A 15305-nucleotide genomic window follows, 5' to 3' on the forward strand; every position below is an offset into this window, starting at 1 on the left:
CTACATTTCTGTTTATTTATTTTAATTGGTCCATTGTAATAATCTCATCTTAAATGCTGTGTTTCCATTAGTTGTAATTACTAAAATAAATAAACTTTTCAATAAAATTCTATAAGACGCACCTGTAAAATAAAAACAAATTAAAAAGATGTTGACACTAAAGGTTTGGCTGAAACATTTATTTAATTTTTTTTTTCTTTTTTGCAGAAAACAGAACAAAACACTCCCTTCAACGGACGGTGAGACCTGTCCAGGGTGTTCCCGCCTGTCGTCCAATGGCTGCTGGAGACAGACACCACTGCCCTCGTCACCTTGCAAGGATGAGTGTGCTAGAAAACGAATGGGCAGATGGAACAAACACTAACTAATAGCACATCTTTCACTGTTTCTTTTGGCATTCACATATTTTAATTCAAACTGTTAGTAAAATGTTCTATTAGTAATAGATATGTATATGTAATAGATATCTTTAGAAAAAAAAAACAATCCTAGTGGTGTAAAAGTTGGCTTTGTGCACTTTATACTCTCTACTATTGTTTGACAACAGCACCATCTGGTGCTCTTGCTGTAGACACAACACACTTGCATGTGGTGTTCAGAGTCAGTCCTCGTGGGCCTTTGTCCTGTGTGTTTTAGTTCTTTCGCGAGTTCAACACACCTGGATGAGATGATGGTTCATTTGCAGAACGTCTACAGAGTTTTAAACATGCTGATGACGTCGCTGGATCATCTGAATCAACTGCACTGGAGCAGAGATGCATTTAAAACTGGCAGGTCTGGAGCCGGACACCCATGTTTTAAACAAACAGCCAGCGTATTGGACGGAACGTCATTTCAAAGAAAGTTGAGTACAATATATCTAATATTTTATTTTCATGGAATTATTACTTGAATTTTCCCCCACCCCATCTCAACTTGAGGAATTTTCAGCAACACACAAGAGCTTTAACATGACCTCTTCCGATCTACACTAGACATACACTACACTATAACTGCCATTTTATATTAGAACTTAGAAAACGTGTTTTTATGAAGCTATTTTTCCTCAAACCAAGCAATCATGACAATTTAAATTTAAGCCATTTCTCTATTTTATGCTCTCTATTAATGGTCACAATATAGTACAGAAGTGAAGGATGAAAAATGCCTTGAGATGACTTTTGTTGTGAATCTGTGATATATAAACCAAACTGAATTAAATTATCCAGTGTAGCAGGATGTGGCAATGTTTTTCTTTTCCTACTTGCTCTAGGTGATAATAAAACCTAATATGTTTAACCGTATCCATCCCCACAGAGGGCAGCAAAGTACCTGCTTAGCACTGCTAACTCGCAGGACGGTCCATGCAACCTGAGGAACCTCGTTGTGTGAGCTTCACATGTTCCTGTTTTCCCTTTGCATGGTTTCATACTGTCTGACCTTTAATCCAACCAAAGTGACCATGTGTTATGTCAGGATTACCAAAAGTATAAAATTTGCTAAAAAGTCAAAAAATAATGTCAGATATTTTTAGGGATTTTTCAACTTCTCTCAAATTTAGAAGAATACGTTTCCTGAGTATCTGGGCGAATTACGTTAGAAACCCCACGACTTGGGTAAACCTTCCACAAATTTCTCAGAACAGCGGTCAGCCCCATTCCTCCTAATCCCATCAGGATTTTAGGGGCAGTTTGCTCACATTCAAATGTTCAGCCTTGCCCTCAGATTTTCTATGGGACTTAGAGGTGAGGAAGTTGCAGTTGCCACTTCAAAACATTTCCTTTGTTGTTCGTTAGTAATAATCTTTAGGTCATTGTGCATTTTAAAAACCCATTCAGGCCAATAGTTTCATATCTGGAATTCTTGTTTCAAAAACTACACGATAATTATTCAATGTGACAATCAATTATGTGATGGCGCCACCCTCTGACCTCTGACCCCAACACTTCACTGTTGTGAGAGTGTCGGTCACACACTCAGTCGTGTCATAATGACCCTTCCATTTGGCTGGCACAGAGCATCCCAGAGGAGGTCTTGCTTTGGAAAACATATGGATTCTTGACATCTGCACAAAACAAATCCATCTAATTTCCTCAGGCAGGGAGGTCAACAAGCTGTTGAAATGATTAAATTGAATAAACTGAATTAATAAAAAAAGATGTGAAGGAACTGTAGGGTTTAATTTACCTAGTGCTTTAGCTGTTCTGCTACAGGACTCACCTCATATCTGGGAACATTTTCCAGACACCACATGGAAGCCTGAGGATCCAGATTGCTCTCCATCCGTGTCACCTGGCCTGTATGATACGAGTCTTTATCCCGTTGAAGTTTCAGGATCTCAGAATCCTTTACATTTATTCAGTAAACAAAATGTACAATCCTGTCATTGTTTTTTTTTTCTTTTTAATGTTAAATTCAAACCACACGTGATGGTGGTTTTTAATAAATAAAATGTAACCTTTGTTCCAGTCATACAACACATCCCCACAACACAGAACCTGACAGAGGGAGCTGTTTTTTAATAATGTTAGTGTGACAGATAATTAAGAATTTAACTGAGTTATTCTTGATGTTTCTCATGACTTCATTAGTCATGAGAATAACTACACATAATTATTCAATGTGACATAATCAATTATGTGATGGCACCACCCTCTGACCTCTGACCCCAACACAGAACCTGACGGGCAGTCATTTTGTAGACTGCCCATCAGCAGTCTACAAAATGAGACTGCTGATGGGCCTCCTGGTTAATTTACCTCACTGTACATTGGTCGTTCTACTGTCCCTCCATGTGGGCCTGTTTACTTCTATGTGTTTTGCTTCCATGTGTTTTTCTATGCGTTTCATGTGTGGCTGTCTGCTACACGTTTAAAAATGTAAACTTAAATAATAATCCATGCATAGCTGACCTCTGGCATGAGGAGAAGTCGGCTACAGATTCAAGTTGAGGATGGTATGCCTTTAATTACAAAGAACAAATACAACAATCAAAGCGCAAATAATTTGCAAACAATTCCATGTAAAGAAAATATATGGACTTTTTTTTTGCATATTCTGCAGTAAATCTTTTGGATAAACATCTCATGCAATACTCAAAAATAAAGCTGTCAAATCACTTTCTTGCAGGATAATCCTGATTATAGGGTCAGTATTATGTAAAAATGGTCTTTTAGCTTTACATCATCTTATTCCCTCATCAAAAACATACCTGGGAGTATCAACATGATTCTCTCATGCATGTACGAGAGATGCTTTGACACGCTCAGGAGGAGGTCGGCAAATATCACGGTCTGACAGCCGTGATAAGTTGGGGGAGGGGAGTTGTCCCATCAGAAACCATGAAAAAGACTTGTAAAAGCACAAATGACCCCATCTCTTAAGACAGCAGGAGGGTTCATCTCCTTCTCCCGCCTTCTACGATGAAGGCAGGCGAGCTGTGAGCTTGGAACCTCACGGTTGCGGTTCCAAGCTTCCATGCTTCTGCCTCATAGAGCACCTCTCTCACACAACTCACCTACTCAGCTCCTTCAAACTAGCCAGAAGCAGTTGGCAAACACCAGGAGGAACTGTGCATCTGCTGAGCTCATTAAAGGAGCTACACCTCAGTGAAACACTGGTAAAAACGTTGTGAAAGGGTTAATGTTGCCATGTTGTAATGACTTCCTGAAGGCAGTTTCAGAAAGAGCATGAGGTTTTAAAGAGACAGAGGCCCAATTTTAAGTCATTAAACTAATATATATACATCATTATAAGAAATGAAGGCAACAGTTACTTGATTGTGTGGAAAACTATGTGACTGTAAAACATAATACTACCCCTTTAAATGTTTGAAAACAAATCTCTTTAATCATGACAGCCATTCACTGGATAAAGTGTTTGCCACATGCACTACTTCATAATTAATCATTCTTATGAAAAACACACAATAAATAATTGCTTAAATCCAGGAAATACTCAATTCTACAATCCCAAAAGTTGATTCAGAAGATCTTGACTTACTCTTTTTCCACATTTTCCACATCAGTATTTGCCCGGTCAATGAACCGGATGCAGTATTGATAAAAAGAAACAATTCTGTTTTGGCTTAGCTTGAAAGCCATGGACATAATGCTCATGCCAACAACAGTAAAAACGGAGGTTATCCAGAAGCACTTGGGTTCTTTAGGTGTGATGTCACCAAATCCAATTGTAGTGACTGTGATGAAGCAAAAGTAGTAAGAGTCAAATCCTTTAATCTGAGGTTCCCACAGTGGTAGAATTATTCCTCCGAAGCAAATATATGCAAATACAATGAAAAGAATTAGTAAAAATGGAACGTCCAAGTCTTCCATTACATTCCCTAACCCCGAGAAATCCCATATGGCAAATCCACTAGGTGGTTTTGGCATCTGGTCGAGTTCAGGGCAGGAGAGGGACCTGAGTAGTGGATCTTTTCTCATTAAATTATCTCTCGCCAGCAGCTTTTCAAAGATATCTTTGTTTTTGTGGAGATGAACAGAGTGGTGTCGAACATCTGCCTGAGATTTCAACACCTGCTGGATATCGAGAGGTTGACGAATCACCCCGCCTTGCCTGAAAACAAAGGTGCCGTCGTCCAGAGTCCGCCGGTTTGACCAGGGTCTTCTCCTGCAAGTTCTCCACCGTAACCACTTCTTGAAGAGGTTGTGGGCGCAGTTGTAGGCTTTGGACATCACAAACGCGAGACAGTCTCCCACATCGAGAACGACCAGAAGCATGAGAGGAATGCCCACCATCGCATAAATGATGCAGAGCACTTTACCAAGCAAGGTGACTGGATAGATTTCTCCATATCCTACAGTCACAGTGGAGCAATTGACAATTTATCAACATGGTGGACAAAGCCTGCTTCCATTCCTGAATGGTGTCTTGTTTCTTGTAAGAAACGATCAAATGTAGTCAAATTAATGAGAATCCTTAGATTAATATAATGATTAACATTCATTTAATGTCATCCAGATCAAGTGACTGAGCAGTTTGTTTTTCAGAGGTCCTGGTCCAAAGACGATTTGGACCAGAACCAAAAATGTTCTACTTCCAATTTTTGTTAGAAATTGGAAGCAGAACATTTACAATCCAAGACATGCCTGCAATCTATCTACCTGAGTGTCGTCAGCATAACAGTGGACATTTAGCTCATGCTATCTGATTTTACGAATTAGAACCACACACACACATATATACATATATACACATGCATATATATATACACACACACACACATATATATACACACACACGCGCGCACGCACACAAACACACACACACATTTGGAGAATAAAAAAGCTTGTAAGCCTGAGAACACCAGCCCAACTGTGAAACACATGGCTGGAAGCAGTGTGTTGTGGGATTGTTTTGATGAAGGAGGGACTGGTGTACTTCACAAAATAGATGGCATCTTGAGGAAAGAACATTATGTGGAAATACTGACGCAATATCAGCCATGAAGTGAAAGCTTGGACACAAATGGGTCTTCCAAATGGACAATAACCCAAAGCATACTGCCAAGCTGGTTACAAAGAAGCTTAAGAAAAACAAAGTCAGTGTTTCGGAGCAGCCATCACAAAACACTGATCTAAATACTATTGAAAGTTTATGGGCAGAACTGAAAAGTCGGATGTGTGTGTGTGTGTGTGTGTGTGTGTGTGTCAGCAAGGTAACATTCAAACATGGCTGAGTTCCCCAAATTCTGTCAGGGGGAATGACCCAAAATTCCTACCAACTATTAAATAAAAACAACAATGCCTATAAAACTTCCTTCTCATTATTCTGGCATAAACATTCTGGTAATCTTAACTGATCTAAAAGAGGAAAAATTTATTCTGATTTCACATCAGACTGTGCGAAAAGGAAAATAAAATGCATGTTTTTTTATATAGTGTTTGCAAACTTCTGATTTCAACAGTCCATCTGCATTCAGGAGAAAAGTACAACTAAACACAGAAGAATTAAACCAGGAATACTTTCCCCAGAAAAGAAAATCATTAGCTACAGTAAACGTTAGCTTCTGTTTTTAACTTTATTATTTCAGTTAAAAACAGAAATAATAAAGTCAAAGTCCATGACTGAAACCAGCTCAGCACATAGACACTGAGCCAGGCGCACCTTCTGTGGAAAGAAAAACAGAATGACAATGTGAAGTTGATAAATGCAATAAATGTAAATGACACGAGTGATTAGAAGACAAAACAACAGTGAGAACAAGTGGTCCGTAAGTTTTCCAGAACAATACTTCATAGTAAAATATCAGGTTGTGAGGCTGTCGACGGATTGTAAATAGATATCCATCCAGGACATTTCTCAACGACTTCCTTCCTACATTTCTTCTGACATATTTAGACCTGCTTCGTCTTCCTGCTACTGAGATCTGAATGTTCCTCAAGACCATCACAAAACGCCCTGCTGGGTGCGACTTCTATTAAACAAAGTAACGTTTCAATTACAGAGACTTCCAAAACGCGCTTTAGTCATATCAAGCCTCATCTGACAAGAAACCAAAAAAGGTAATTTAAGAAAAGCATATTTTGTGCCAGTCCAACAAATTAAATTTTTTTTTAAATCTGATAGTAGTGAGAACTTTGCTTTCCCTCTGAGTGCATGATGGATTTTGATTGTACAAAGACAAAAATCAAATCTGCAACTAGGCCTCTAAATCTTTAACAAGCTCTTTGTGGCGATGTAAAAGGCATTCTCAATCTAAAGTGGCTTGTCTTCTCAGTGATCTGGACTTCCTGTTGCTGCTAAGCCATTAGCCATTAGTTGACAACCTTTTAGTACTTAGTCATGCAACTGACAGAAGAAGACATCAGTGATATCTTCACTTGTTTCTTCCATGTCAAGTCATGGGAGGAGAAGTAGGTTTGAGAAAAGAAAATGTGTTTGTTATGTTTAAATTTGTGAACTTTAAACATAAACATTAGAAAAGCTGAAGAGACAACATAATCCCCTGAGATTTGCTTATTTTAGATTGTGTGAGACTGATGTTCTTGTAAATAATAATCTCTGCTTATAGTATCTAATTAGCAGAGTGGAGTGATGCTCTGCTTCTCAGAGAGAGATGGACGACATATCATGCAAATATCAGCTACAGACATTTAGTAATCGATAAGTATGGCAAGAAGACAATATATAATCAAAAAATAGACTACAGAAGGCAAACATGTCACAGTCCAAATATCTTACAGATATTCATAAAATAAATGTATATTTGTGGTAAATCTCCTCCACCTCCTCTTCATTTTCTTTAAGCATGACCTTCATCTTTCTTTTGGTTCTCAAATTCATCTGTACAGATACTAATAACTGGAAGAATATTATGCATTAGACCACACCCTGCATTAAAACTCGGTCTCTTTCCGTCTAACATCTTAGAGGCATTAAGCTTATGGGTGCATTATGAACAGACCGTTGTGTTCATAAAACTGTCCACACAATCTCAGTGAAGAATGGTTGAATAACCACATTAACTCAAAATGACAGTTTTCATTTAACATGAGAAAGTACTTAGCTAATTCATATTTAACATCTGCATATATTGTCTGTTTTGATCTTAAGTAGATTAACATTCGACTGCATGTCATCCACTTTGGCTGGAGCTCAGAGAGCAATAATTTGTTTATCCACGACACATTCACTGTTGGAAATAATAAAACTTAAATAGCTAAAGTGCCGGGACTCCGACAACAGACTATCTCCAGTATAGATACCATTTGACGAATTTCATCTGAAATATTTCTGAATTTTTGAAGCATAAGGTGGATTAGATGGAGAAAACTGCATTCTGTTTTCTCCCTTTCTTTCTCTTCTGTCCATGTATGCAACCAAAATGCATCCTGCTGATGTGTGAATTAACCTGTTTCGCTGGACATAATGTGCACATAAATGATCAGATCACACTGCATGAAAAGTGGGATTTTCTACAGCTATTGACACCTAGTTCTGCCGTGCGTATGGAGATTGAGGGCTATCTGCAAGAGGTTTTTGTCAGAGTGGAAAATTGTAGAGCACTGCCAAGAATGGTCAGAAATGCTGTGTGTCCGTGTTCCTCTATCACCCTCCTCTCCTTGGGCCTAGCAGAGGTTTTCGTATTTAAATGAAGTTGCTGAGAGCCATGCAAATGCAAATCAACTGTTGAGCACCGGCCTTTTGACTCTCATTCCTGTTGTTGCTAACTCATTTTACCTTCTGTGGTTTTATGCAAGAGCTGGGCATGTCCAACGGTTCTGCATCCTTTTGTTTTATACTACAGTTTTCAAGGTGTCGATGGAAAGAAAGGTCGAGATTAAACTGCACCCGTTTGAAACTCCCTGCGTCTGGCTGTTCAATCCGAGTGGCCGCTACATACAGTTTAATTACAAACATGCTCGGACGTGTTCGGACTTATCTGCTCCCCTGCAGCCGCTGGCTCATCTCGCCTGCTCTGTCAGTTGACTGGGCGGAGCGGCTTGTTAAGCCGAGAGAGAACCACCGTTTCCAGCTGGTTTTCGGCAACAAGTTAAAAGCAAAAATAAGGCAATATCTAGTGTTAATGATTGCTAATTTTATTATTATTGTTACTATTAATTACAAAAACATTTATTTAAAGTTGGTGCTGAAAGTTATTCAGCACTAAGTTAGTGTTTAAGTTAAGTTTTACTTATAAATTAAATTATATATGTCATTTTATTGTATTAAGTGCTATATTTATTTTTTAGGAACATAAAATTACTCTGAACATTTGAAATTGACGGATAATTACAAGTTATTTGCAGGGGAGACAGCTATAAGATTGAATTCAGTCATTCTTAAAGTTTGATTTGTGATTTTGTCTTTTCTGATAGATTTTGTAATTTTACATCCAGGATCTTCAGGAGAATTAAGCGAAACCCAAACTCCTTGTTCTCAACGAAGACCTTCTGTATGGCCAGGAACATGAGTCTGCTCTCTCATAGTATTGAAGCTCAGAAGTTCTCTGACATGTTTTCATGCTTTTTAGTTACTGCAACATTTTCACACTAGCTTATGTTTGATCCAGAAGATGATGTAGCCCTGCAGCTGCTGCCAGTACTCCCTGCTCCACCTTACTCATTTGGGAGAAGAGTTTCAGACCCATCAACCTGGAAGTTCAGAAGGTTTCATTGATATCCAGCCTGGAAGTCAACCTTCATCTCTGAATCATGCTCAAATTGTTTGCTGTTTAAATAAGTGCATCACTAATGGCCTGTTTTTTCTGTCTTCTCTCTCCATCAGGTTGGGACAAGCCTGGTGGCACATCTACAAAATGCGACAAGCCGTAGGTCCTCATGCAGGGAGACTGGCAAAAATGCTGAAGTGTTATTAAAAATGATCCTTGTTTAATGGTTGAAAGTTTTACTTGTAGATTGCTTTAAAACAGACTTTTTACATGAAATGTTTTCTAATGTGTAGAAACTTCTGGAGTTGTAGCCAAATGAGTTGAAGTGATTTAACTATATGTAAATTACTTATATATATATATATATATATATATATATATATATATATATATATATATATATATATATATATATATATATATATATATATATATAAGTGAAACCCTGTTACATGAGGCAAGAAGCTTCTGGCAGTGATTTAATAAACCGTTGAAGCTTGAATTTACATAGAATTTCTGTACAGTTTTTCCACAGATGTAACTTCAAAACAGGTCAGGTTTTGCCTTCTCCAACATTCATAGCGATTAAGATGAAGTTTTTTATCAAAGACCTGTGTGTTCACCAGTTGGACTCTCACGCCTAGCGTAGCATCACAGTAGTGTGATGACAAATGTGACACAATACTGTCTCATGTTTTGTAGTAGAGACATTTTTTCTGTCCTCCAGTCAATGAACTGTGTTGTGTGGCACTAGTAGCTCCATCTTAACCATATGGTACCATTGTTTTTTGGATCTACACTAAATGAGTTTATTCAAGGTTTATTCCAGATAAAAATCTAAATGACATGTAAATAAATGTATATATATTCAGAATAGCGAAGTGTTTCACAAATAGTCAGTCGGTACCAGTCGGCTGTATGGGCCACTTTTACATTGGGAACAGTCAAAATAGCCTACAAAACTGTACTGACCCATGCTACTCAGTGGAAACGAGGCATTAGAAGTCCTAACATGGTACCTGGAGCAGGGAGGATAGAAGTGAATAATGAGGCCAGGAAGTGTAGGACAAAGATGCACTACACTTTGCCCTACAAAGGCAAAGTGTAGTGCCTTTGTAGGGCAAGATGAGTCCAAGAGATGGACTCATCTCTTGAGTCCAAGAGATGAGGACTGTAGTGACACCCTATGGAGAAATAGGTGGGTGGTATCAAAAGAACGTAGCAAAATGAAAGGTGTTATGCTTTATGCAAGAGAGTCCAGTGCAGCTGCAGACGGTTTCTACAGACACAGAGTGGTAGTATAAATATTTTAATATTGTAAAAAATGCACTAATTGTGAGGAATTATTATGAGAAACTGAATTAATTTTGAATACATCACAAAATCCAGCGTGTAACCTGACTATGTCGGTCTGAGAACTTTGACAGCATCTTTATGATCACTTTGGTTACTAACACCACGGCAACGCCCAGAAGCTTAATGCATCTGCTGTGTGAGAGTTTGGAAGACATCACTTCAGAAACCTGGAGAAAGAGTCATCAAATCCATTTCCTGTCCACATTGCACCGCACATTTTAACACCAACTTACCAACAGTTGTAAAAACAGTACAGCAGAAGAAGACGGAACCAAGAAAATCCCATCTGCTGGGGCTCTGCAACCATATGAGCTTGAATTCTCTCTCAACTTTGTCAATTATTTGGTTGAGTGTGCAGGAATGATCTGAAACCAAGAGGAGAATGCTTAGAGGACATCAAAACCACAAAGTGAACCGTTTCCACAAAACAGGTCAATGGAATGACTTTACTAAGAACAACTCTTATGTACCTAGATCCAACTTCCAAACATTATCACAATAATTAATAAATAAATAAATAAATAAATAAATAAATAAATCTTTTTTTTAATGTATATGCTCCAATAGATGGTAAAAGCTGTAATACGCTCAGACTTACTGGTATCGTTCTGGACCATCTCGACAATCTGCGACAGAAAGTTGCGGTATTCATCTTCGGTGCTGGATTTACTTCCCCCTTCAACCAGCATGAAGATGAAGGCGCCCAGCATCGTGTAAGCCACTAAGGCGCAGCACAGCGTCAGGTGAGGAAAGAGCCTCTCGAAGGGCGCGCAGCGTCTCCCGTGCAAAGACTCGTGGAGCACATCTGTTTCTACTGACACGGTCATCCTCCCGTCTGTCTCCCTCAGCGTTCAGCAGGTGTCTCTGCTTCCTCTCGATGAGTTTTTTCCCCCCTCCCACTGGCTGTTGGCAAAAATATGGCATGCATTGGCGCCACCTACTGGTATGAATGTGGCTCAAAATGTTATTTTATTTCATACATGCATTATCGGTAATCATATTGTGTTAATGGACATCGTTTCCTTAAACGTTTTCCGGGTTTGAATGTGGAGAGTACCGCTTTTCGTAAAAAAAAAAAAATAAAAAAAATAAATAATAATAATAATAATAATAATAATAATAATAATAAATACAATTATATAAATAAATAAATAAATAAATAAAAGTTCCTGAAATAAATGGGCTTCGATATAATATCCTAATTTATTGAATGGCTTGAGCTATTGATTAAGATCTATTCATAAAAATACAGGAAAGTCTAATCACAGGAAGGAAAATACACACAAATACAGGATGATTTAAGATTTCTGCATTGTATGAGACATACATATATAAATCTTTGTGAACCTGAGTGAGATCCCACAAAATGTAGAGACTTTACATCCTTTCTATAGACAATGTGAACTGATACAAACATAACTGGGCCTCGAAGAACTTCTTCCACAATAACCCTGTTTAATTCTGATCTATAGGCTTTGGATATCCCAAATTTCTTAAAACAGTGAAAGAACCCCTGATTGATTCAATATTTTAAAGGCTAATTTCAGCAGCATCAAACAAAGAAGACACAGGTGAAGTGAAAAAAAAAGAAACATCCGAGAAGGTAGCATGAGCTTAAAATTCAAATAAACATTTCATCAGTTGTTCTTAGTATTACAAAGAGACTGGAAGAGTTATTGTCTCTGTTACAGACCCTGGGCCAGTGCCAACTCCTGGATCAGAGACATTTTGCACTGAATATGGAGTTTATCTTGGTCTTTTAATTATTTCTGCATTAGAGGCCTGCAAGACTAAACCAAAATACTACTAATAATGAGTTCTTCCTACGTCTTTGGGAAACAGCGACTGAAGAGAGTTTTTTTTTCTCGACAGTTTTTAACAAAGACAAAGTAACTTGAATGTGTTTCTCTTTGCAACACATGCAACAACATTAACCATTATAGGAAACTGAGTTTTATTTTTAACAAACAGAAGCTTAAGATGAACACCTGTGGCTCACTGCTATAGAATAGAACAGAGTAAACTTTATTGATCCCCAAGAAGAAATTGCTTATTTGTTGACAGATTATTCCATCCAAAGTATTAAGTGTTAGTAAATACAAATGTAAAACAACAAGCGACACAAAATTTACAAAATATGTACAAAATATGCATTTAAATGTGACCTAAATATAAAATGAATAAAAATTTAAACTATACGAAAGATGTACATGGAAATATGTTCATCTAGAGATGCTTTTATTATGAATATATTACATGTATTACTTTCTAAGACCACAAGAGGGCCTTAGAGGCTTAAAAGTTGCATTTGAGTCATTTTTGGTTGCTGAACTGCCCAGTGATCTGATTCCACGGCGCCCACGATATTCTACCAATAAACCCTCCTGGCAGCCGATGAATCTGGGACTGACAGCATCATTACTTATTGTGTAAATTGGCTTTTTGATTATGGCCTGGGAACAATGGCCAATCAGCAATGGCAAATCAGAGCATGATTGCATTGAAATCAAACATGATGTTTTTCTTTTTTTTTTCATTCAGTGTGGATGTGGCACGTTAGGTGGAGGAGTGAGCACAGACTGAATCCTGTAACAAAGTAGCAGATTTCTTTTTCAGGTGAGTGAAGATTCTAACACGTGTTTACATGATGTCAAGACTGACTGCACAATATTCACCAATTTTATGGTTTGTTTGTCGTTTTTAAATTAAAATTAGATGAACAATGCACTTGGAAATCTGTCAAAGAAAAGGATGAGCTTTTCTCGAGCACTTTAGGGAGAATGATTATTTGTTCGTTGCATAGTTTTGGTCAAAAATAATTTCTAGCATTTTGATGAAAATCGTATGACTAGAGATGGAGAAGAATATAGAAGACATTGGTACTGAAGAGACCGGAAACACGAGAGGGAATTTTCATTTGAACTTTAACGCTACTATTTGTGCACTGCTGTTGTTCCCATATAGATAATCTATGAACCATGAAAAGCACATTTCCATTATTAAAAGACACGGAAGCTAATACTGAATGGCAATCACAGAAAATATGTCAGCAAATTACTCATAATCTATTAAAGTAATGATGATTCTGATTATTAATACTTATCAGTTTACTGCCACGCAGCAAAGACTGACTAAATAGCAGATAAGGCATTTCTTTAAAATATTTAAAGAACCTCTCACTGTGTCTGGGTATGCCTGTGTACAACATAAAAAAAAATCAAACGCCCAGTTTTCATGTCTGTTGGCTATAGTTCTAAAGCATGAAGGAAGTTAAAGTAAGAAGTGTGATCAGTCGCTGCTCACTGAAACCATTGTGGTCCTCTGTTGTGCTTTTCAGCAAACTAATGAAAGGGATGATGGCGGCCTGCTGCAGCAGACGGCCGCTCGTCCCGTCATGAGCGGGGCGCTGCTGGAAGGCGCCCGCTCCCTTCTGCAGGCTCAGGATGGAAGCTGAGGAGTGAAGGGAAGACTTCATAACTCAGCCGGCTTCCTTAATGAGACCAACGTTTACCGTCTGGCATTTTGGAATCGGTCTGGGTCAAGCAGATCGCAGTCTGTCGTGATCCGACTGTATGCAACCGAAATTCAGGGCCTGACGCTGTGGGTGGGTTTGAGTTTATTATGAGAAACCTGAATGATTTAAAGACAATTTGATCATAGGTTGATGGTCAAACTGGAATGTGTGTAATTGAACTTGAATCCTGTCTGGGTGATTTGATTGGATTGACTTTCTGTTTCATAAGTGCCTTGAAACTTTGATATAGTCTCCTAGCACAAATCATATTTGTTGTGATGTTTGCCGGTACTACATCAACATTCATTACAGTGAATTCTCACAATGCAAATTGAATCTTTCATCTAAATCGAATGATAAAATAAGAATGTTTATGATAAAAAGTATTATGAATTAAAGAGACTTGTGCGTCTTGGTTTGTTTCAATTAAATGTCCATGTTAGAGTTCCAAGTGGAAAACTCCCCCAAAAAACATTTAGTTGTAAGTGTAAGTCTAACTTTATGATGAAATAATATCATGTTGCTTCATTTTGAGTAATGTTATAGTTTTTCAAAGTAGGTTATGATTACATTATTTAAGACCAGGCTGGTACCGTAGCATAAAGCCATTAGCAATAAAGAGTGACAGAATGTAAAACTTTGATTTGGTTGGCCGTCGTTGTTGCAAAATTTGCTAAAAAAAAAAAAAAAAAAAAAAAAAAAAAAAAATTGATTACAACCTTTTAAGAAAACAACAACAAGGTTTTGAACCAAGCAACCTTAGAGGCGTAATGGTGTTTGGTGTGAAAAGTGTTTATTCAGCTGTCATTTTAGATTCCCACAAAGCTTATTCTGTTAATTAGGAATCCTACAGCAGTTATTAGACAGAGTGGCTTTTAGATCAGGACAAAGTTATTTAGATCATAGGAGTGAGAGCTTTCACAAGGAGACAGAACATCTAAACTTTTGGGATCATGCAGTGCTGCAGAGCCTTTAGAAATGTGTGTCAAGAGCTATTTAGACATTGTATATAAAATGTTTTATCACACTCGCACAGACACTTTTTTTTTAAATACTGAAAGTTGATTAAGCCCCAAGGACATTTTTTTTATAGCCGAAGTGAGATGAAAAGGATGTTTTGATTAGAAGAAACATTATCAGAATGAATCATTTTCTTGTATTTAGGACATAATATTCGAGGAGGTGTGAACGCTTGTGCATTTTAGATAAATGTTGTGCTGGTTTAAGGTAAAATAAGTAATTTAGAATCCCATTCAGACTCATTTGCAATGGCTGACTGCTGCTGTCTCCGTTCCTTTTTTCTTTAAGTCTAATGAGTTATCG

General features: G+C 37.7%; 1 protein-coding gene across 1 annotated transcript; it reads right to left on the reverse strand.

Annotated features, from left to right (window-relative positions):
• Positions 1 to 3800: 3800 nt before the first annotated feature.
• Positions 3801 to 12284, reverse strand: kcnk18 (potassium channel, subfamily K, member 18). The gene is made up of 3 exons (XM_015012113.2): positions 11067 to 12284; positions 10702 to 10833; positions 3801 to 4795 (listed from the first exon to the last, which is right to left on the reverse strand). The coding sequence occupies exons 1-3, from the start codon at positions 11293 to 11295 to the stop codon at positions 3978 to 3980; spliced, it is 1179 nt and encodes a 392-aa protein (XP_014867599.2). The 5' UTR covers positions 11296 to 12284; the 3' UTR covers positions 3801 to 3977.
• Positions 12285 to 15305: the final 3021 nt, after the last annotated feature.

This window comes from Poecilia mexicana, unplaced genomic scaffold, assembly GCF_051168715.1.
Source record: "Poecilia mexicana isolate PSO_F unplaced genomic scaffold, ASM5116871v1 scaffold_15, whole genome shotgun sequence".
Classification (NCBI taxonomy): domain Eukaryota; kingdom Metazoa; phylum Chordata; class Actinopteri; order Cyprinodontiformes; family Poeciliidae; genus Poecilia; species Poecilia mexicana.

Bases quoted from the DNA above. Each gene is read 5' to 3' on its own strand.
- kcnk18 (XM_015012113.2), bottom strand. From the start codon at position 11,295: ATGACCGTGTCAGTAGAAACAGATGTGCTCCACGAGTCTTTGCACGGG. The intron at 10,834-11,066 runs GTAAGTCTGAGC...TCTTGGTTTCAG, and splicing joins GATGGTCCAGAACGATACCA to ATCATTCCTGCACACTCAAC. The intron at 4,796-10,701 runs GTAAGTTGGTGT...CTGTGACTGTAG, and splicing joins TACTGTTTTTACAACTGTTG to GATATGGAGAAATCTATCCA.